The sequence below is a fragment of the Cebus imitator genome, unplaced genomic scaffold (assembly GCF_001604975.1).
Source record: "Cebus imitator isolate Cc_AM_T3 unplaced genomic scaffold, Cebus_imitator-1.0 Scaffold27, whole genome shotgun sequence".
NCBI lineage: Eukaryota > Metazoa > Chordata > Mammalia > Primates > Cebidae > Cebus > Cebus imitator.
Window position 1 is genome coordinate 6,536,405 of NW_016107342.1, and position 23,889 is coordinate 6,560,293.

At 34.6% G+C, this 23,889-nt stretch overlaps 1 protein-coding gene across 3 annotated transcripts in view; it reads right to left on the reverse strand.

Moving 5' to 3' along the window:
• Window positions 1–654: 654 nt before the first annotated feature.
• Window positions 655–23,889, reverse strand: part of EPC2 (enhancer of polycomb homolog 2) — a 131,512-nt gene continuing 108,277 nt past the window's right edge. The window contains exons 7-14 of one of the 3 annotated variants that reach the window (XM_017523233.2): window positions 22,857–23,048; window positions 19,083–19,172; window positions 17,404–17,549; window positions 16,954–17,297; window positions 7,340–7,470; window positions 5,075–5,234; window positions 3,852–4,185; window positions 655–2,843 (exon numbers count right to left, since the gene is read on the reverse strand). In XM_017523233.2, the coding sequence (XP_017378722.1) occupies window positions 2,771–2,843; window positions 3,852–4,185; window positions 5,075–5,234; window positions 7,340–7,470; window positions 16,954–17,297; window positions 17,404–17,549; window positions 19,083–19,172; window positions 22,857–23,048 (1,470 nt within the window). In that variant the 3' untranslated portion in view covers window positions 655–2,770. Of the gene's footprint in view, window positions 2,844–3,851; window positions 4,186–5,074; window positions 5,235–7,339; window positions 7,477–16,953; window positions 17,298–17,403; window positions 17,550–19,082; window positions 19,173–22,856; window positions 23,049–23,889 lie in introns of all 3 variants that reach the window. The other 2 variants (XM_017523232.2, XM_017523234.2) reach the window with 2 other exon arrangements.

Consider the following 23,889-nt stretch of genomic DNA (forward strand, 5'->3'; position numbering starts at 1 on the left):
TTCAGTCACAAGTATATTATTGAAGAACGACATTTGTTGAAATGACATACTAGGTAAGTTTCTGAAACGTTGGTCCTTACTGTTTTCCCATTACTTCACCCCTAAGACAACCTTAATAATAAAACACCAAGCACAGTTGCAAATACATTCCTATGTTTTAAAAAGTCAGAATATACGTATGTGTTATGTATCTAGTTTAAAACTGTGCCCTACAAATGTTTTTTTCTTGGTCTTTTGCAAAAGAAAACAAATCCTCAAATATACTTAAGAGTTACATCATAAAAATGACCTTGAATTATTGGGAAAAAAAAGGGTGGTACTCTCTTTAAGAAGGCAGAGAAATAAAAATAATTAAAAATGTTATCTATACTGAATTAAGAATATTCTATCACATGAGAGTTACCTGCTTTTTTTTTTTTTAATCACATTCATCCACTCCAAAGAAAACATTATCCAAAGATTCTGAAAGCTCTGAGTACTAACACTAATTTCCTGAGAAAACTAAGAGAGCAGTGCTGTCCAGTGCAGATTATTCTTCAATTTAATAAAGTGGAAACAAGTATTTGTCATGTAAGTTTTTGAAAAGCAAAGGAAAATGTGTATGTACATAACTGAAATGCCATCCATGAAAACAGTTACAACCAACAAAATAAGGAAGGCTTATGTTTCTATTTTACTTCAAAAGGAACAAATCAATTGGTCATCAGTCTTTGATAAGTTCTGGATTTGCCACCACCTCCAGAAACTGTACACATGGATAGTTCTTTTGTTTTACTTATTTATAACATATATATCACATAAGGCAAATTCACTTCATGCTTTACTTCGGTAAAATGGGGAAAAAAGCTTTCTCTGCAATTGGCACTAAAGTTGTTTTAAGTTCTTAATAGCAAGGAGATACATCCAACTATAAGCAGAATGAACACAGTCATAATACATATCAAATCAAATCATTTCCTTTATATAATCAGCAATGAGTAACTCCAGAGGTAGTATGGCAGAAACGAGCATGGATCCTATCAGGTCACAACCAAGACAAAATTATTTTTTTTTCTATGGTTTTGACCATAAATTGCTTTACACATTTAGGACCTGAATAAAAACCACTTTCAGCAGAAATCTTGGCCCATTAATTCAACTGACACATCAATTTACAACTTTCAGGACTGCAGATATAAAAAATGTAAAGTATAAAATTATGTAAGTTTGAAATGGTTTTAATTGTATTCATTAAAAATATTTACATTTCCCAGTACTTACTTGACAAAACCCCCTTGCAATATAATTCTACTCTAAACTTCTATTTATAAAATGAGGCTCACTTATGACATTTCAATGACTGCGATACTGCAAATTACTTACATTCTGTAAAATATCTTAAGAACTTTCATATCAAAGGTAGTTTATATTGGATTATCTGAAACCCAATAGAGCCCATAGATGAGCTTCCTATAGTTCTTTTCATTAATGCTTGGAAAGCACGTGAACATGAAAAGTGCTGTTAAGTGCTATCATCTCCCTTAAATTTTCACTTATACTGTGTGCACATTGTGAAATAAACACATATGCAGCATGTCCATGTTTTGATATGTATTTTTTATTTCCCTGCAGTTTTCACTTATCAAGAACAAGTAACAGGGAAAGTTGTCTGAACTAGTGCATAAACAAACATTCTGAAACACCACTACACGTATCTAATTTACAAGAACCGTATAAAAAAAAGTCACTAAAACACTACACTATGAAGGTGTCCAACACTTACAGTCAGACTTTTTCCAACCCGTTACTTGCCTTGTAGCCACAGGAAAACTCTCCAAAATTGAAAAGACAATCTTGCCACAACCCTCCCCCCCTCCCAACACCTGGGATGGCTCGATATCTAGACTTCCAATAATTATTGCAATGATATAATGCAATACATACCTGGTAAAGTATCTTTTATGTGGTGTTACAGTTTTAAAGCCAGTTAAAATATGCAGCCTTCAGATAAAATGTAATCCTCGAAAAATTTTCATATCTGCACAGTTTAAATGTGCTAGATGCATAATTTTTCCTATTCCATTTTTTTCTGTGTAATTATTTTTTATAAACTGGTATTATAAATAGAAATATACATTCAAAATATATGGAAAAGTGAGTTACTACATTAAATTTGCATGTATCGATCCATCCCTTCCCCTGCACAGTAATAGAAAATACTATTTTGCCTTGAACTTCATATTTGACAGTGAAATGCCACTAAAGTATTTACCAAAAAGTCCATCTAGTCAAATTGTGAAACAAAATGAACCAAGTGAAAACTTTACAGTTCCTTTAGAAAAAAAATCACAAGAATTTCATTTCCTAGCTATGAATCTTTAACTTTTTAGACACAAAGTTGGATTTATTTTTACAAGATACAAAATGTAAACATGGCAAAATAAATAGTTAAAACAAGTGATGCAGGATCCCATTTCATGCTCATGATCCCATTAAAGAATTATTTTTTAAAATCCATTCAGTTGCAAATTCAAGTGCAAAAGCATGATGATGAATATCTACTATTCAAGTAACAGAAATAATATTGATGATACAAATAAACTATTTTACAAGGTAGTGATTTTCCCAATTTTACAAAATATACATCATATATGGATTTAACATCCGATATACTACAGTCCATTTAGGTCCACTGTTATGCTCTGTGATCCACAGAGTGTTGCCTTTTGCATTCAGCTGGAATATGAATGACTGCACACCATCAGCACAGGTCAGAGCCACATGTTTTAGGTTATGTCACTTCCATAGCTACTGTTGTCTCTGCTATTCCATTTAGGCCCAATCTTTCTGGTTCGTGGTTCTCTCTACGATAAGGCAAACAATAAAATAAACATTAATACTCTCTAGAACATGAAGCTACCAGCTAGTATTTACAAAAACATTGTTGTGTAACTACAACTAAGCATGACTTCACAAGAACAATTTCCATTTTTACTATTTCTAGATAGGAATGAAAAAAAACTTTTCTTCAGTTTAGAAATTCCATCAATTCCTAATTTTTTGATTATAGTTATTTACTTAGGAAAGATAATCATTTAACATAGCGTTTCAATAGAAGCCAATGGGAAATTACTTAGGAAATATGTAACACAGGTCAAGCCAAGTTTTTTTTTGTTTTTTTTTTTTTTTTTTTTTTTTTTTAAGGGATGAAGCATATGACACTCAGAAAGAATAATCATTAGGAGCACAATATTGCTGAAATTACTGTCCACTAGAGTTTAATTATATAAGCTTAAGATCATGTACTTATTAACCTAGGCAAATCAATATTTTTCTGATTCATTGTTCTCCTAGTATTAGTGTCATAGAATGAAATATAAAAACATTCTAAAATATATTATAAATTTAAGTTAATCCTAGAATATTCTCATTTTTAATATACATAAAGTAATTTACTTTCCCTTTGTGTATGATGCAAAAGAACACACAAATTTGGATGTGAAACCTAAGCTCTGGCATGGAGTTAATCATAACAATTCTCATCTTCCAGACTGCCTAAACTATAAAACATTAACACAAGAGTAACTGAAGCTTCTAACACAGACTCTGATGTATTTGACAATCTGATGTCCTTTTCTTTCTTTGACTTTCTCTCTCTCTTTCTCTAACAATCCTACTAGGTTGGCATTTAAGCATCCTACTAGGCACCTCAAACAAATACCTAAGTCAGCTTTAAACAGATCTTCAGTAACTGCTGAAAATCAAGTCTGTTAATAAACACCCATTGCTTGAAGCAAATTCTTTTCCTTCCCACAGGAAAGCCAGCACAAAGGGAGAATAATCAGTGAAACACACAAACTACACACACACACCTTGCTATGCTGCTGATGGCACTGCTGGGAGTAACCTTTGGCACTCTGTCCATACTGGCAGCAACTGTGGCAAGTTTTAAGGCTGTTGGCGATGGTGCTGAAGTCCGTGTATTGATATGCACATTGACTGGAGAAACAACACTGACATTATTGAGGTGCACTGCATTTGTCAGGCAGGAATTGTTCATGGGAAGTGTCTGAGGACTGCTTGTGCACAATGCTGGGATTAAGTGGTTTGTAGTGGTGTGGCCAACTGTCCTTACAAGTTGTACAGCTGAAATCCCTGGGCTGGATGATAAAGCCATATTGGTGGAGTATAATGTTTTAGAGGTTCCTGGAAAAAAAGTCATTCAATTAGTATCATGAGACCAATAAAACTATCTTTAGAAGTATAATAAAAATAAATACAAACATTTGTATCTGAATTGAATCCCAAGTTAACTTTTCACATACCGGTCTCTCCAAAGGGAGCTCCTGATCACTAAGTAGAATGTACTAATCTGCTACAACTCCCCAAAACACCCTCCTTCTACTGGTCTACATAAAAGGGCTTTTTGCAAAGTATCCTGTTGCCTACATCTGGCAACTGTGGAGTTAAGTATAATAGGACAGATGGAAATGACAGTTGGGTTTCCCTAAGAATTTACAATGCATGAATATTAGTAGGAATGGACAATCAGACTCATGCGTATATATAAAAACAACTGCAAAATCGTAAGGTCTGAGAGGCTGCTGAAGGATGACAGGAATAGCAAATCTTTGAGGACTTAGGGTGCTAAGAAGCAGACATGGTTTCACAGTAATACTCTACCTAAACAGGGGGAGAGTCAGAGGTAGCATGCCTATGAGTAGTATGTAAGAGTGGGAAGTGCAAACCTGACTTCCAATTTATTACTGTCCTGGATTATATTTCAGCTTTTTATCAATGCATGATGATTCAATGGGGATGGTCAGCTCAACAGATTTCCTAAGATGTGAGACAGCTGACAGTATGTGGATGAAAGCAGAAAGGGCAGAGTGTTACACAGGTATGTATGCAATGGATGAGGGAGAAAACAAGGAGGATGCTGTTTCTCCCCATCTTTCCAAAGAAATCCTAAAGAGTCCTGACTGGCTTCTTATGCACATTTTCCCCTTGGATAGAAAAAAAAAAAACAACCGTACTCCCAATCACTGAATTACAACTTCAAAAAAGTAAGTACCATGTGAAACCCCAGCTGTACCTGAAGGCTGGACAACACCATTTATGTTGTTGTGGCCAGTGTTCTGTTCCTTGGCTACCTCACTGCGACTTGGAACAGGTGCACTGACCACTGCAGATGCAGCAAAGTGGGCGCTGGCTGAGTCAAGTGTTTTAGACATACAGTCAGAGGTGCTTGAGCCCTATAAAAAGAACCAAGTTAAACTCTCTAATTTTTAGATGTGATTTTATGAACATATTAAGGAATGAGGCAAACCCAAGAGGCTGTTGCCTTTCTAACCTTCAACAATTACAATTGTTTAGATTAAGAGATCTAGGATTCCACAGACCATTTTTGGCATGTGAAGCAGGGAAGTTACCAAAAAACTGGAAAGAAGTTATTTCTGAGAAAGAACCAGGGACTAAATAACCCAAACCTTTAACATTCTATTAATTTTTCCAATAAATATTAATGAATGCTTTTAAAAATGCTTGACAAGCTAGTTATGCAGGTAAAATAAAATCATAGAGATGATTAACAGTCATTTTTGTCACAATGTATACACCTATGTATCTTGGCCTAATCCTGAAGCAGGCCGAAAATACTTTGGGCTGGTTAACCAAGAGACTCAGACAAGCAAACAAAAGCAAGTTAAATGGCCATTCCTCCCTCATTCTGTATAAAACTGGTTACTAAATCCTATAGCCCTAGTCCCCCAGCAAGTCCCAGATCCATCTTGATGTCACAAAGTGTTGGGTTCCAGGGTCACTGAGATTTTCATGTTATTGGAGTCAGGATCTTTAAAGTCAGTGTACTGACCCATTCAGAATGGGCTGAACCACAATGGGCAGATTCTAGCCTGAGAGATCACAAAATACAACCAAGATTGAGTACACCTCAGTTATCAGAATTATAGATATGGTTTTAGAATTATAGATATGGTTATAGATTATTGTTTTAGAATTATAGAGCAACAAAACTTAAGATCTAAAATGCAAGCTTTATTTTTTTCAGGTGGTTCAAATGTGAAATATATTTCTTAATTTTGTTTTTAGTGGCTTAAAACAGAAACTGATTATCATATAGTTCTGCAGGCCAGAAGTCCACAACGAATCTTACAGGGTTAAAATCAAGGTGATGGCAGGGCTGGTTTCTTCTGGCAATTATAGTTTTATTAAGTATTTTTATTCTTATCTCTAGCATCTTTATTTAGTAGTGTCTACTAACAACTTCCCCTAGTGGCAATTTTCCTCTTCATTTTAAAAACTTTTATATTATTATTTTTTTTGAGACAGAGTCTGACTCCATCACCCAGGCTGGAGTGCAGTGGTGCAATCTCAGCTCACTGAAACCTCCACCTCCTGGGTTTAAGTGATCTTCATGCCTCAGCCTCCCAAGTAGCTTGGATTACAGGCGTGTACCACCATGCCCAGCTTATTTTTGCATTTTCAGTACAGACAGTTTTGCCATGTTGGTCAGGCTGGTCTTGAACTCCTGACTGCAAGTGATCCACCGTGCCTGGCTGCAATTTTCTTCTATAGGGAAATGTGATTCACAACGGCAAGGGGTTATGCTGTTAAATGTATTTCACAGTTCAAGTGAATTACCACCCAGCTCATGGAGCACAGCCACATGGCACTTAAACACATAGTTTAGAAAGTGGTTAGGAAAGCTGTATCTTTCAAAAAAAAGTCTTCTTTGGGGGAGTGGCAGTGAAGAATGATTCTTACAACTAAATAAGTAACTAGTTCTATAAATTCTTAACAACCCTTCAAAAAATTAAAAATATCATATTTGGCTCCAGCACTCTTCTCAAAATATTGAGACTAGTTTATAAGCTAGCCACTTGAAATTACGTATATTAACTGAAAAGAAATTCAGGTGAGGGCCCGGCTCAGTGGCTCACACCTGTAATCCCAGCACTTTGGAAGACTGAGGATCATGAGGTCATGAGTTCAAGACCAACCTGGCCAAGATGATGAAACCACATCTCTACTAAAAATACAAAAATTAGCCGGGTGTGGTGGCAGGCACCTATAATCCCAGACTCGGGAGGCTGAAGCAGAATTGCTTGAACCCAGGCAGCAAAAGTTGCAGTGAGCTGAGATCGCGCCACTGCACTCCAGCCTGGGTGACAAGAATGAGACTCTGCCTCAAAAAAAAAAAAAAAAAAAAAAAATTCAGGTTAGATCCCTCAAATCAAGAGTGGCAAAACCAAGATTATCTTCTGTGAACTTGACTAAAATGGAACAAAGCTACGTAATGATGAAAGAAACAGACATAACTATGATGAAACAACAAGTTTACCTGTGCTTTTGGATGTGTCTGTTGTGAGGAATGCTGAGATTGCTGTTTCTGCTGAAGTTGGGCAAGCTGCTGCCTTTGCATCTGAACCAACTGCTGCTGATGTGTCTGAAACTGCTCTTCCGTGATACCCCCTGTTACTGGTAAAGAATATGAATTTCGGAAATGAGTACGTTTTAAAGAATTTTTAATAACACAAGCAGAATACAATATAAACTTATTCCACAATTAAGATGAAAGCAATTACAAATCGCAATATGGTTTATCAGAAAGTAATCTAATGAAAATGGCAAATCTTTCAGCAAGTGTGGTGTAACGCTCGTATCTATGGTCTCCATCACATGCTAACAAAAGTGCCTAAATGTAGTTTTTGTTGAATAATACAGTACTAACATAAATATTTTACCATTTATTCAGACTTAGTATCTTTGATACCACTCTTAATTTTTCATATTATGATGAGCATGTAATGAGAAAAACTTTGATTTATTCATGCTAATAATAATAATAATGACTAAGTTATAGCCTTAATAAGAAAGCAGGACCATCTCCAAAACTGTAAATGACTTTTACTGCTGGTTTCATATAACATTGAAGTGAAAATACTTTATTCTCTGATTACAAATCAGAGTAGGGAACAACATTCATCTAACATAACCATAAACCACAGTTTCAATGCCTAAAATAAATCCATCTATAGAAATCAGACAAGTATTCAGAAAACAGAAGATATTGTATATAATAAATTCTATTGTGACCAACTGTGTTAAAAGTGTGTTTCAAATGAAAACAAGACATCTACAATTTGTTGAAAAGATCAGCTAAGTTACAAAAACCATTTTTCTCAAAGAAATGTAAACAAAATTTCATTCATTGATATTTAAGTAGATCTGATAAACTGATTTAGAAAACACAAAGCCATTTCCATGGAAGTCAGTACGTTAACATTAAGAGTCAAGAAAAATTAAATGACATGAGAATACATGTACTTCAGAGTAATTTTGCTCTATTTTCTTTATTGCTTGACCTCTTTTCTCCTAATTATTTCAATCAACAAATATTTACTGTATACTATAATGCAGAATGCTGCACAAAGAGTTACAGTGCATACAGGGGAAAACAAATGAAGAAGAGGATGTCTGTTACAAAGTCTTGGAATGTAGCTGGGAAAAAACGACAGACACAAGAAATATCAATTAATAATCAACCTTTACATGCAATTGAGTGACCTAATCAATATCACCCTAAAAGAGTTTAGATTGGCAACTACAGCCTCAATCTAGCTTACTTATCTCTCCCAAGTTTTCTGTTGAGTAGAATCACAAATGAATAATTAAAAAAAATTTTTATGGTAAACTAGACAAACAACAAGTTATAGTCTATTTTCTATGAAAAAGGATTTATGCCCCAGAGATGAACAAAGCTTTAGATATACTCTCATTTCTGTTCCACAATATTATCATTAAAATTTGTATTGGATGATAAGGGGAAAACAGTTCTTAGATAGCAATTTTATTTTTAAAAGATTCAACACCTTGGGGCTATTATAGTGCTCATTCTAAAATTTTAATATTACCTGTATTTTTGAAGTACATATTAGTTATCTTACTGAATTACCAACAAAATCAAATGTCTTTCTTTGCACATGTTAAATTCACTGCAAGTGTTCTATTTTTAAAGGAAAAACTTTTTTTAAATTCTAAATTTACAATCTTCAAACTCAAATGAAAATGTGAAGTATTCATGAATTTCCAGCTGTTTGAAAACCTTGGGGAAAGAGATGAAAAATAGTTTATTAGACACAAAGACAGAAAGAAAAATCTTAAATTAAACCCAAATAAATTTGTTTAAGTCCTATGTGTATAGTACACCAATTCAAAAGAAATGGACTTGGAATCTGTTATTATTACAACAGTCCTTTAGTCCAGTGTCAAGCGTGTCCAGAGTTAAGCTGTACGTTCTGAGGAAAAGGTAAGAGGCACAGTGATTAACATTAAGTGAGGAATAAACCAAACAGCACATATACTTTCAGTGACTATTTCAAAACTGAGAGAGAAATGAGAATGAGAATTTTTTCCTTTCTAAAATCTTTTAAGTCAATGGATAAAATCTAATTCAGAATAAAGTATATATCTAAATTTGTAGAAAGAACAAATTCCTGTTTTTTGGAGACAGTTTTGCTCTATTGCCAAGGCTAAGTGCAGTGGTGCAGTCATAGCTCACTGCAGCCTTGAACTCCTGGGTTCAAGCAATCCTCCTGCCCCAGCCTCCTGAGTAGTGAGTTGTTGGAACTATAGGTGCATGCCATCACACCTGACTAATTTTTAAAATTTTGTATACCCAGGGTCTCATTATGTCGCCTAGGCTGGCATCCAATTCATGGCCTCAGTCTCCCAAAAGTGCTGGAATTACAGGCATGAGCCACTCTGCCCAGCCCAAATTGCTACTTTTTAACAACAAAAAAAGTATTTTTGGGTTGGTAGGCCACAAGTAACAAAATATTGCCAACTAGCTATGTTCTACTTGCTTTTATGAACACATGATCATTTGTGTACATATTAAAAAGGGATACAGATAAAACTAGCTGTTGTTTTGGGTGTCTGCATTTACTATTCTGTCTTCTTGAGACCATTAATTTGCTCAGGAACCTTATTCTTTTCTCCTCAGAAAACTCAGAAAATCCCAACCTAGTCTCAATCCAAATTATTCAGATTCATGGTCAGTGTTTCTTAACCTTTGTAAGCCTAGGTGGACTTTGATATTAAAATTCTCATTTATGATCCCATTTCTGGTTGAGAATCACTGACACAAACTTAACTCTATAACATGGATATGCTTTAAAAATTACATTCAATTTTTTTCTTTCCCCTCTAACCTCAGTCTCAGTATGTTACAGCTATTCTTGGCATCTAGCTCTTTCTTTATTATTAAGGTATTTTGTGCTTGAAACAAGCTGATTTTCCTCATTCAGAGTTTTCTAGAGCACTGTTTATTATTACTTCAAGCCTTTAGACAAAAATAGCCAACAGTAATCAATGACACAAAATTGGAACACATACAAAACATCCTTTCTAACTCCTTCATTAAAAGTGGTATGAAATGCATGCTTTTAACAGGATGGACACAGTACTGAATTGCGGTTCTCAGGGTTGACTTGCTAGTAGGTGAAGGGAAGGGAGCAGTAGAGATTTGATTGAAAGCACTTTCTCTACTATTTTTTCTTTCATAAGTTACTGAAATACATCCATAAGAGATTTCTTACATTGCTTTGGATTACTAAAACGGACACATTAAAGTACATCACGAAGAGGTAATAGTTATAGAGTAAAGAAATCTGTTTCAGAATGAGATACAGGATAGGGACCCAGCTTTTGGTGAGGTGATGCTGGCACAAAGGGCAAGTGGGAATGTACAAAAGAGAAACCACAAGATTCTCTGCTTCTCTTGCCTAGCGCCAAGCCAAGTTCTTTTCACTAGTTGATCTTAAGTTGCTAGCTTAAAAGTGAAGTTCATGCTAGTCATAAATCTATCCCACCACATGCCCACAAGTCTTATCAATTTAAAAGTAACTATAAATCTGATTGTTTTATAAAGGTAGGAGTATTTCACTACTCCAGACAGATGGGAAGTATTCCTTTCCCTAAGTAAAACGTTTTGCAAAATTTCTTGGGTAACACATTCTATATAACACATTCAGTATACTTATTACAGGAGGTTCCCTTTTATATACCCAAACATGTCATTCAGGACATTAGTAACGTACTTGGATTTCTAGATATGTTATATACAGAATGGTCTGTTTTTCACGAAAGCCTCTCACCTTTCTGGCTATCTTCTAGAAATCTGACTCATTACCTATCTTGTAATTACCAGTCTACTTTTAACCCTCAGATAAATCCATATACCTTTTCTTAGGTATCTGACACCATCCTTGGAAAGCAGACTTTGTTTTCAAAGGTCCCAGCCATCCCTCATTTTCATCCTTTGCCTTTTAGGTGTGTGGTTCCTGTATGGTGCTCTGCCTAGGGTGACTTCTTAGTGATCAACTAAAAACATATTCGGGGTACCTTCACAGGTTTTACCCTAATATAACGATTAGAAAGCTTTAGGTCAGTGCCTAAGCTTGTGCCCAGAGGTATTCTTGAGGATATGGGAAATTTTTGTTAACTTTGTATTGTTTTTGTTGACAAACTAAAAAGAACAATCTAAACAGAAATACACTCTGGATCTTCTGGATGATCATCCCACAACAGAGTAGGAATACAGGATTTTTGTGCTTGTGCCTTTGTTTTTTCATCATCTCTTAACTTCTAATGCAGTGTTTCTCAAATGGGCTAAGATTTATTCTTGGGAAGCCAAGAATTTTTCAAATACTAGCCTAGACCAAATTTTCATAGCTTAATGAGGAATACCTAATTTGGTAGTAAAACTTATTTAAAAGTCAAAAAGCACACATTATCTAGTATTTCTTTATCTACCAGGTCAGTCTTTGCTACAAGAGTGTGTATTTTTAAAAAAAATTTTTTAAGAGACAGGATCTTCAGCTGGGTGTGGTAGCTCAGGCCTGTAATCCCAGCACTTTGGGAGGCTGAGGTGGGTGGATCACCTGAGGTCAGGCATTCAAGACCAGCCTGAGCGACATGGTGAAACCCCGTCTGTACTACAAATACAAAAATTAGCTGGGCATGGTGGCACAGGCCTATCCTCCCAGCTACTCAGGAGGCTGAGGCATGAGAATTGCTTGAACCTGAGAGGCGGAGACTGCAGTGAACTGGAATCATGCTATTGTACTCCAGTGTGGGCGACAAAACAAGACTCTATCTCAAAAAAACAAAAAAACATAAAAGGCAGGGTCTTGCTATGTTGCCCAGGCTGGTCTTGAACTCCTGGCCTAAAGCTGTCCTCCCACTTTGTCCTCCCAAAGCACTGGGATTATAGGTGTGAGCCACGATATCGAGTGTTACAAGCGTTTTTGTACATGCTTTATCAAAGAGATGCTGGCTATATGCAATTTTTGTTTGTTTTAAAGGACAGATCTGGGGTACAATGAGAGGGTAGAGAGAGGAAGGATCTTATTTCAAATCTGGGTTACAGTGGGAAGTCAGGTGAAAGTTCATATAAACCAATGGAGCTCTGCTGACAAACATATCCAGGAGGGTTGACATTTCCTTTCCAGGACTATATACATCTTATAAAGGTAACTCTTACACTGAAGGGCAAACTAACCAATAATCTGAGTTTCTGAGGGTGGGGAGTGGAAAGGTGAGGGGGATTGGGGAATGAAGAACCAACAGATGTGAGGATAATGAAAAAAGACTAACGATCCATTTAAACTTCTAAAACCCAAGTCAAATATTTACAATTGAAACTTCATTATTTCCTTTCATAGTCAAACTAAAATATTTTAATCCTTTAGGTTTGAATCCATTTCTCACCTCTGGAAGCAACCCTAACTCTTAGCTGGATGTTAAATCACAGTATTACCAATCTTAAAACTATCGTAGTTGCAAACACTTATGACAATTTAAGAATGAATGTGAAGAGAAACTGAAGAAATTAAAAATCAGGAATTTTTCTTGGAAAACTGTACAAACAATGATTTTAGAAACTGTTAATATTAAGATATTTAAAGCTGATCAAAAAGGCTGCTGGTATCTATTCTGTTTATTAAGACAGGTAAGAAAAGAAAAAAGTATTATGTTAATTTGCAACCATGCATTAGTGAAAACTAAAACTAAATGTAAATTAATCTGTCCCTTCAAATCTGAAAAAGCAAAGCACTTTTAGATATGAAATATATTTTCTTGAGCTCTGGATTTAAGAACATCATCCCAAAGAATAGTTAAATAATACTGCAGTTTCAACGTATTACCCCGTTTGTATGAAGAAGGTAATATCTGCACGTGCTGCTAAGTTCCTTGAAGGTAAGGATTATCGTCTTGTAGATGTTTGCAGCTTTTAAACATTTAACACAGTGTTTTGCATTAGATCCTAAATAATGATGTACAAATTAATTTCTCTTGGTTATTCAATTGTTATGTTCACCACAATCAATTCTTTAACCTGCTTTTATTATTTGAGAAGTGTTTTACAATTAAGATAATATACTTTTATTTTACTTAAAAGTTGACAAAACATATCTCTGCTTTTGAATGAAGTCTTTAGAGTTTTAGTTTTAACACCTAGTATACACTTTTCAATTTTCCTTTAAGTATATATAAAAAAAAAATAGTGTGTGTATATACACATAGTGTGTGTGTGTATATATATATATATATACACACACAATTTACTTTTTATATACTTAAAGTATATAAAATATATACTTAAAAAGTATATAAATACACACGCACACACACTTTTTTTTTTTTGAGTCCGGGACTCACTTTGTCACCCAGGCTAGAGTACAGTGGCAGGATCTTGGCTCACTGCAGCTTCTACTTGCTGGGACTACAGGCACATACCACCACATCTGGCTAATTTTTGTATTTTTAGTAGAGACCAGGTTTCATCATGTTGCCCAGGCTGGTCTTGAAATCCTGCCCTCAAGTGTTCCACCTGCCTCAGCCTCCCAAAATGCTGGGATTACAGGTATGAACCACTGCACCCCAGCCTAGAATATATTTGGACACATGGGTTATGACTTGGAAAACATTATTCAGGACTATTAACAACATAAGAGAAAATTACTTGCCACTAGCTCTCAATTCCACATAAGATACAGCCCTCTTTTTAATTTTTGTTTAAGAACTAAGGAACTTGTGATATAAACAATGTATATTATGTTTCTATTTCTGATTAAACTCTTCATTTGCTGCGATTTCCCAGCTGTGAAATGGACAATTCAGTAGTAACAATCTGTTTAGTTTCAGTGTTATTCTCTGCCAGGTCAAAATATAATCCTGTGTTAGTCTTACTTTATTTTTTGTCTTGTTACTCCTAAAAATAAACGTGCTCTCATGACCAAGCCCACTAAGAAACAAGCAGAAGGAAAAAGTGTTCAAGACACAGAGATTAAAAAAAGCAAACGCATGGGGATCCCATTCTTTTATATACATCCATCAAAAGTAAAAATATAGCTTTCTAAAATTCCCTCCTCCTTCTATTTAGGTAGATGAGGAAATTCCTATCCGCATTCACAGAACTATAACTGAAATCACTTAAAATTATCTAAACAGAACTAAGAAATCTATATAATCAATATAACTGGTGCAAATCATTAAATTATCACAGTTTTCAATTATTTTAAAAAATGCTATTAAAAAACTTTTTCATTATGTATTTATGTTGCCATGCCTATTATTTTAAAACAAAAGACACCTGTTGAAAACCAAAACCCTTGTGGTCCCAGTGACTAGACGGGTCATAGTCAGTTGGGAATAATGACTTCAAACAAAATCTTTTACTTTAGGAATAAATAAGTAAATAAGACAAACCTGACTTCAAAACATTGAATTCTAATGTACCTTAGTTGTTGCTTAAGCCTTACAATTTTTTATGGGAAGACAGAAATGGACTATGTTGAGGGTATTAAAAAACTTCAGATAAGAAAAAAACACACACCAAAAATACACTTTTTTCTAATGGTAAGGGAAAGATAAAAATACAAAAAATATCTTGTTGCCTATGACGTTAACATTGTTTATCTGTGATTTAAATTCTCTGAGAAATACATGTAGGCCTAAAATAACAGTTTAAATATTTATTTTATGTTGTATAATAGTGTCATAGGATCACACAGGTAATTATAATGGAATTATTTAAGTCATATGAAGTTATATTTTGGACCAATACATATGTTGTTTTGATGCTATAACAATATATATACAACATATATACACGTTCTGGAAAAAAAGTCAAGTTAAAGCTAGAGTTTATCTGGAACGTAGAGTAGAAAGCTGCAAATACCTGACAATGTTCAAGTTGAGAAGGAAGATATTAAAATCATTTTTTTATATGGTATACATCAGCAGAGAAGACAATCAGCCTACGGTCAAATGTAATTATAAATCCCTCTATATGATATGTTTTAAATTCCCTTTTTGGCAAAAATTATTTTGAGAATGTTTGGTACAGGAATTCCTATTTAGTTAAATAAACCGAACTTTGTCTTAGAGCTGGCTGAAAAAATAGTTAATATTTGTCAACTTTCTATCTTCAGATTTCTAATAATTCTGTGGCCTCAAATGGTATTAGGTATTTATTCATTTCAGTTTCAAGCACTCATTCAACTTCACAGACTCATGAACTTTATATAATGGGATGCCATTTTCCTTACTTAAGTTTGTTTAGGAGAAAATTAACCAACCAATTTGGATAAATGATATGCCAACTTCCAGTCATTCAAACAAATCCAATTTTCCATTATAACCTTTAAACAAATCAATGTACAAGTCAAGTTGGAAACCAGGCAGTTCAGTAGCTAAAAAAGACTGAACATTACTGAGATCAAATTTCAAGTTAAAGTGATTTACGATCACTTTAAAGAAGTTTAATATAATTTCACATCCTAAAATGCATCATACAGGAAATAATTTAGAAATACATACAGAAAGAAATGGTATCAACAGTGTAAGTCAAGCCCTATCTATTTTAGTCTTGGGATACAATGCATATATGCTATGTATACACTATAAAGATGTTTATAAATTATACATATTTCCATACATGTGATAAAGAGACCACAGAAGAAAACAAATGAAAATTGTACCTTAGATTCTCTAGGTATTTATACATTTACAATGTACATGTTATAAAAATATTAAATTAATTTGAATATATCTCTTAAAAATGAAAAAACTTCCTGATCTAACTAGAGGTAAGCTATCAGACAAAAATTATTACTCACAGGGACTGGATATGGTGACTTATGCCTGTAATCTTAGCACTTTGGGAGGCTGAGGCAGGTGGATCACCTGAAGTCAGGTTCGAGACCAGCCTGGCCAACATGATGAAACCCTGTCCCTACTAAAAATACAAAAATTAGCTGGGCGTGGTGGTGCACACTTATAGTCCCAGCTATTGGTGAGGCCGAGACAGGAGAATCGCTTGAACCCAGGAGGTGGAGGTTGCAGTGAGCTGAGATCATGCCACTGCACTCCAGACTGGGTGACAGAGTTAGACTCCATCTTAAAAAAAAAAAAAAAAAAATTATTCATAGAGAGTTTTCTAAAAATCATTTTTCAGAAAGTGTTTTCAAAGGTACTCTCAAGGAGCAATGGTTACATTTAAACAAAGTTCCACACACCAAAATGAAAATTACCTTTAACATAAGCAGCAGATAGTACTGTGCTATGATGATCTAGTGGCAGCTTATAAGCGGTGTGCCCATAGGGAACTCTGTATGCATTCTGCCTACATTGATCATACCAGGCACACAAAATAGATGTCAGTGGTTTTACAGTTCTGGTTAGGGCAATTTGGTTAAAATGTGAGGCACAACAGTACAATCTGGTTTCTTAGGTTGGAAAAAAATATATATATATAGATTAAGATAAAATTCCTTTCCAAAGTGGGAAAATAAATCTTCAAATTTTACCCTGAGAATTTATTTAATAGATAATAAAATTAAGTAGAAAAGAATAGCAGGATATACTTTTAACACAGCAACAGCTTACCTGATATGCCATTCTTGCTGGTGTTCAATAAAGCTAGAGATGCCGCAGAAACCCTTTTATTGTTCACAGTCTGCCCTGGTTTTCTTGAGGTACACTCTTCACTATCACTGTCCTGTAAATTTAGTAGCCTTGGCTGGAAACACTGTAGTCGACATGATCTGATATTGCTTAATATTTCAGAAAGGGAAAGTCTATTTTCACAATGTTTACTAGAAGCATTGGTCCGAGAGAAATTAGAAGAAAAGTCTATAGTTTGGGAAGAGCTTGAAAAACTGTTCAGCATTTCAGGGTCTATCTGTTTCAGGACTGGGTCGTGTTCTGTGGATATTCGGTCCATTATGACCCTGAAAAGCAAAATAAAACTAAATATTAACTGACAGAGCTTAACATTTTCTCTCGGCCTTCTGTTCCATATGGTAAACAAAAACCAGGCGAAAACAAATACTTCACCTTCCACCTCTGCCAATTCGCCTCCTTGCAAATCCTATACATCTTCTTGGGACTGTAAGTGTTGTAAGGCAATGCCTATACCTCAACTTATCCAAATCTGCCAATTCTGAATTTTCACATGTATGGTTAGCTTGGTCCAAACGAGGCTGCAAAGAAAGAAGGAAAGAAAAACTCATGGAATAAATCTGAAATGAGGTTAAATCACGATAAAAATGAAGCAACTGCAACATTAGCAGAACAATTAAAATTTTGACATGAAACTATTAATCAGGTTCAATTTCAAAAAACCGAATCAAAAGTTCACTAACTAAGATTACCCAAACTGAATTTAGTCTATAAATATAAATTCATTTAGGGTCTACTATACTTTAAAAGGAATATATCTTTAAAATAATACAGCTTTTAACATTCGTGTACAAAGTAGAAATGGTGAAATTACATAGTAATTTTTAGGCTTCCTACTGAGAAACCAGAAAGAATATTTTTTCACTAAAAATCGCACTTCAAACAACATTTATGGGGTCAAACTGAAGCTTCCTCTTTATTTTTAAGAAACACACAACCAAGTGGCACAGTGGCTCATGCCTGTAATTCTAGCACTTTAGGAGGCCAAGACAAGAGGATCACTAGAGATCGGGAGCTCAAGACAAGCCTGGGCAATGTAGCAAGACCCTGTCTCTACAAAAAATACAAAAATTAACAGCATGTGGTGGTGTGTGCCTGTAATCCCAGGAGGCTGAGGTGGGAGGACTGCTCGAACTCAGGAGTTTAAAGTTACAGTGAACTGTATGATTGCACCACTGCACTCCAATTTGGGTGACAGAGCAAGACTATGTCTCATAAATAAATACATGCATACATATATACATACATACAAACAAACAAACAGCCTGTTCCCTGCCTTCCCATTTCCTCCATCATTCTGCCATGCTACGTCTGTTCCTTTTCTTAAGAATTTTCCTTTCTCTCATCAGCATAACCAGTAGACAAATCACCTCTCTTAAACTTATACACCCTAAAAAAGTTATCGGTGTATATGTTTACCATTATGTTACAAAATAAATGATCTCTACAAGCCATATAAGAAAGCCAAAGCCATCCTTACAAGGCTACATTACACTTCATCTGAGAGCCTTGGAGAGTGCTATAATCTGACTTTCATAGTATAAAGCAACTTCTAGGTGTGTTAAAACAGCTTATAAATAGCCCAAAAAAGCCACCACCACAATTTTTAGACAAAACATCACCATTAGGGAAATTTAAAAATTATTACTTTGATACTTACTGGTATGTATGCACAAGATGGGCTTATATAACAATAAATTTCAATAATCACCTAGCAGCCATCAAAGGTTCTAGACCCAACTTACAAATTCTGGGTTTTCCTAATTCTAGTAATGACATACCAAGTAATTTTCACAACTGCTGAAGCTATAATTAAAGCCCAAAATGAAACTAAATTTCTAAAATGTGAGGAATTATCAGTTTCTAAGAGGATTTCAATACCCTTTGAAAGGACTCAGTACCTTTTAAGCATCTTTAACCAGTATCCACATAAAGGATGTTAAATAAAAAGTACTGATGTATTTCCCATTTTTAGATCAAGACTAAGTCATCTTGACAGGGTTACCTTTTAATTCCAGTTCACAAAAACACCACAAACACACAAAAGTTCTTACAGCATAATACTGGCATCCTGCCCGCCTTCTGAAAGCACAGGGACCATCAGGATCATTTTCTTCTTCCGGTTCTGATACTGGGGACAATACCTAGACAAAAAAGGCATTCCATTTAGGAGTTATCAACAGTCAACAGATCAATGTTTGTAATGCTCTAAAATTTAAATCTGATCACAAACAGTAAATCACTTCTATATTATATACAGTAGGTGCTGAATTCCCTAAAACATTCAATGACCAGTAAAAATGTTCTATGGTTAAAAATCCTTATTTTTAATGGACTAGTTCTTATAGGTTAACTGTACCTGGCATTGCTTAATTGCTTCTAAACATGAAATGCTACTGACTTAGAATTAATACAGTTTGTATACATCCCACTATATTTTATAAATAATGTATATGGCTATAAATATTTAATGATGACAGTTACACTTCACCTATAGGTAAGTGTATTTTTATCCAGTAACTTTATCTCTCCGTAATAAAGCCAAAAACTAGGATGTAAAAACAGCTTATAAATAGCCCAAAGAAACCACCACCACCACAACACAAAAACCAAAGGTCATAAAGGTCAGATTTTATTCAAAGGAAAGTCTTTTATCTCCCCACTCATTTTTAAAAAATTACTTTGTAAACCTAACAGATCAGGAGCAGAAAATCAGAAGAGAAAAGAAGACTTGCTAAAGTAAGTAGATTGGTTACAAAGAAGTGATAAGCCAACTACCCTAAAGCAAAAGAATAAAGACTTTCAGAAAGCTGTCACATTATTAGAAAGCACTGTGCCCAGACCATGTCATACCTACGTAATTGAGTGGACCTCTAGGGCAGTCGCATTGACCCATTAGAGCACACTTTATTATAAATGTCATAAAAACAAATTAAACAATATACAGATATACCAATGGCAGAGAAATAATATGTTTTAGATAAATTTCCACTCATAATGATTAAAATTTTTAAAAAAGTTTTGGTACTTAAGTTTCAGTTGTCTCGCACTTTTGCTTTGTAGTACATCTCTTTCTGACAAACGCTGGCTCAACCATATTTACTCGCAAATTTCTGAACCCCACAAATCCCTCCCTTCCTATTTTGAGAGGAAAAATGTTTTCTCCATATTATTTCCAAACTGTGGTAATCACCACTGAGCAGGGTCACCCAGGGGAGAAAGGTATTTGTTTGAGGTTCCAATATACCTCCACCAACCCTAGGGGGAGACACAGAAACAGTGAGCTGGGGGCTGATTCTTCTTCATGGGGAATGCAGCCCCAAACCTGAAATTTGAAAGGAAATCCCAAATGTGAATTTTACACTTTGGTTCCTTTGCAAATCATGTCCCTATTCTAAGATATACACAGGAAGTGTCACAAAGTCTCAGAAATTCTGTGTATAAAATCTATCACCCTTTCTCCTACCATTCCCCAGGGATAGATTCCAGGGGACAAACGAAGGCTGAGTCATAGGAAGACAAAGCTAATGTTAGGAAAATCAGAAGCACGATCAAGAGGCAGGGTTTTACTTCTATTCAGCTGCAATTCAGAAGCATAAGTCTGGTTAAAATGTGTGTTCTCCTAAGGCTTCCTATTCCCTTGTTCGTGTTTATTAGACAAAGAAAAAGTATGATTATTTTAATGATCTTGTCAGTAATAAAATTCTGATTTTATAAGAGTTACACTCTGGATAGGGGCCTCACTGAATGAAGCCCAAATACAGGTAAATATTTACTCTTTAGCAATATGCAAATACCATAAAATTAATGAGGGTTGTCTAAGACCTAATATAAAGACTCAAAGAACCTAAATGTTTCAAAGTGCAATTTTCATGTGTGGATGGGAACGGGGAACTATATAAATTAATGTAAGAATTTGGGGGCAGAAATGAAAATCCTTTAATGAACCAGGAACATATGACTAGTTATGCTGCTCTACTTTCAGGCTGGATGTACTAATTCCACCAATAAGAGAAAAGTTTCTATAGGTCACAGCACCCTACAGTATCTTTTTTTTTTTTTTTTTTTTTTTTTTTNTTTGAGGGAGGGTCTTGCTCTGCTGCCCAGGCTGGAGTATGGTGGTGCAACCTTGGTTTACTGCAACCTTTGTCTCGCTGGCTCAAGCGATCTTCCTGCCTCAGCCTCCCAAGTAGCTGGAACTACAGGCATGCATCACCACGCCTGGCTAAATTTTTGTACTTTTGTTTTTTTTTCATAGAGATGGGGTTTCACCATGTTGCCCAGGCTTGGTCTCCAACTCCTGGGCACAAGCAATCCGCCTGCTTCGGCTTCCCAAAGTGCTGGGATTACAGGTGTGAGCCACAATGTCTGGCCGACAGCATCATTCTTAAAGGGATGGGAATATATAGCAAAACTTTCTAGCCTCTCATTAGTACCACCAATATAAGCCTATTCTACATATTTATCTATGTCATTTTCTTAGTTAACATTATAATTTCCCAGTATGTATAATGTAGATAGAGGCTATCTGCTATCTGGCTATTACTGCAGGCATGAAGCCTTTCATCCCCTTTTCCTCTTCTATATTTTGTGCTCCAGCAATGCTAAACTGCTAGCAGTTGCATCTAATATGCTGTGCCTAGAATCCTACCCTATACTTGCTATCTGGAAAATTACTATTTTGTAGAGCACTACATCCCTTATGCCTTCAAAATGGTCATATGGTCATCTGACAAATGTCCCATGGCTATCCAAAGCTCTGCCTGAGTCAAACTAGATGATCCTCTGACAAAAGTAATGTATGGGTTCATTAAGCGTTCCTCAAGAGCTTAATATAAAATTAAATGTATCTTTGCACATTTAATACTATGCATATGACTATCAGAATATTATCTGAATAAAAAAACTAAATCAGAAAAAAAAAAAGTAAAAATAATATAATCTAGCCCAAAGGGACACATTTTATGCAAACTCCAGATCTGAAATGGTATAGCAATGAAGAGTTTTATAAACAGTCTGGCTTTCCAAACATATCTGTAATGTTGGTTTTTTAAAAGAAAGTTTCCTTAAAGCAAACAAGTCAAAAAGTTAAACTATGATAAAGTTGGTGGTAGGTTCAAGGTCTTTGTTACAGTATTTTCTGTAAGTTTCCCACACTATATTTTTAAAAAGAGGGTATCACTAGAACAGATGATAAATAATATTTTTTGAAAAAATGGATCTTTTAATATATAAAGTAAAGGTCTTATTTTAAAACAAGACTTATAAAAATAAAGATGTTTTTAATTGCACACATTTTTCTATAAAACTTTCAATATTTACCGAAGAGTTAAAACTTGAATCAGTTCCTTTAAATATTTTTTAGAATCAAATAGCCATTACCTAACAAATTAGCAAAATTTATGTTAAAAGTTATAAAACACAATGCTGGTGGAATATGGTAAAAAGGAAAGTATTACTGATGAATATTTTCAATATTTACAATTATATATTAACCGTCTTAAAATATTTATAATTTTCAGTTAGTAACTAGTAATTCCATTTCCAAAAATCTACTTTAAATACAGAGGGACAAGATGTACATTCGTTTCTATAAAAGGAAAAACTGAAAACCATGTGCTCACAAGAGGGTAAATTCTATACAATAGATGAAAAATAATACAGAGAAATACCACTTCAGTGGCTATATAAATAATATAGAAATGTTTATGCTATATATATTAGGGGAACAAAGCAGAATAAAAACTCTAAGATGGCAATTGTTTTAAAAATATAGCAATATAAAAGATTAGGAGGAAATGTCTTTAAAATAGTTTTAAAACAAGCACCTGTGGAAATTCATCTTCATCTGAGCTGTGAAAGTCATATTGCTTAATGTCACTCTTATTGATCACAGGCAATGTCTCAGGAGTGGGTTGCTGAGATGTTATCAAAGCCTCTGCTTTAGGCTTCTTTGGGTACTTCTTCTTTTGACGAACCACATCAGAAGCCTCTTCTTTCAAAGACAAATGATGAGGGTGCTGTTTACATGACGATTTTTCCCCCAAAAGGAAAAAATAAAAATAATTTTAGAAATTACGAAAAACTATACTGCTCTTTGAAAAACATACATTTTTACCCAGGAGGTGATTTTATTTGTTTTTAATAAGCAAAAATTATTCTGTGTTCATAAACTGAAACACGTTTTACTTTCTGCAACTTATGATGAAAAATAATTATGTATTTAAATTTGCTTTTAATATTGTTATTACTATTTAAAAGTAAGATGTGAGTGATTTTTTGGATTCCTCTATTATGTAATCCAGTATTTAAAAGGTATTTAAATTCAATTCTTATTTAAATCTACTATATTGACAAAATTAACAACTATTTTTATTTTTTAAAATCTTCAATTGGATCATGACTTTATTATTTTTACACTTAGTTCCAATTTTTTAAAATGTCTGTTCTATGGATGGCAATCTTTTGAGAAAAACAAGCTTAACTAGGAAAAAAGCCCTCACTTTTTAGAATGTATAATTACTGCAGCAACTGAACAATAACTGTTCTGAAGTCCCCCAGGCTTCTGTGGAGGTTCCTGAGAGGCCATCTGGCAAAGACACTGATTGAAGGGGTAGGTTTCCAGCCCCCACCTCCCCTCAACAGAGCAGCTCTGTTACTGTTTTAACACACTGGCATTCCTTTTAATAAAAAGGAATCTGCCACTTTAAAAGTTGGAAAAGCATGTTCTAAGCACCAAGGTACAAACTACAAAATTTATACATTTCCACATGTAGTCCAGATGTTAACTACTTTAGGGTCAAAAACAGTACACACAATAAAAATATTGCTTGTAAGGCAAATTATAGTGAGATATAAAAT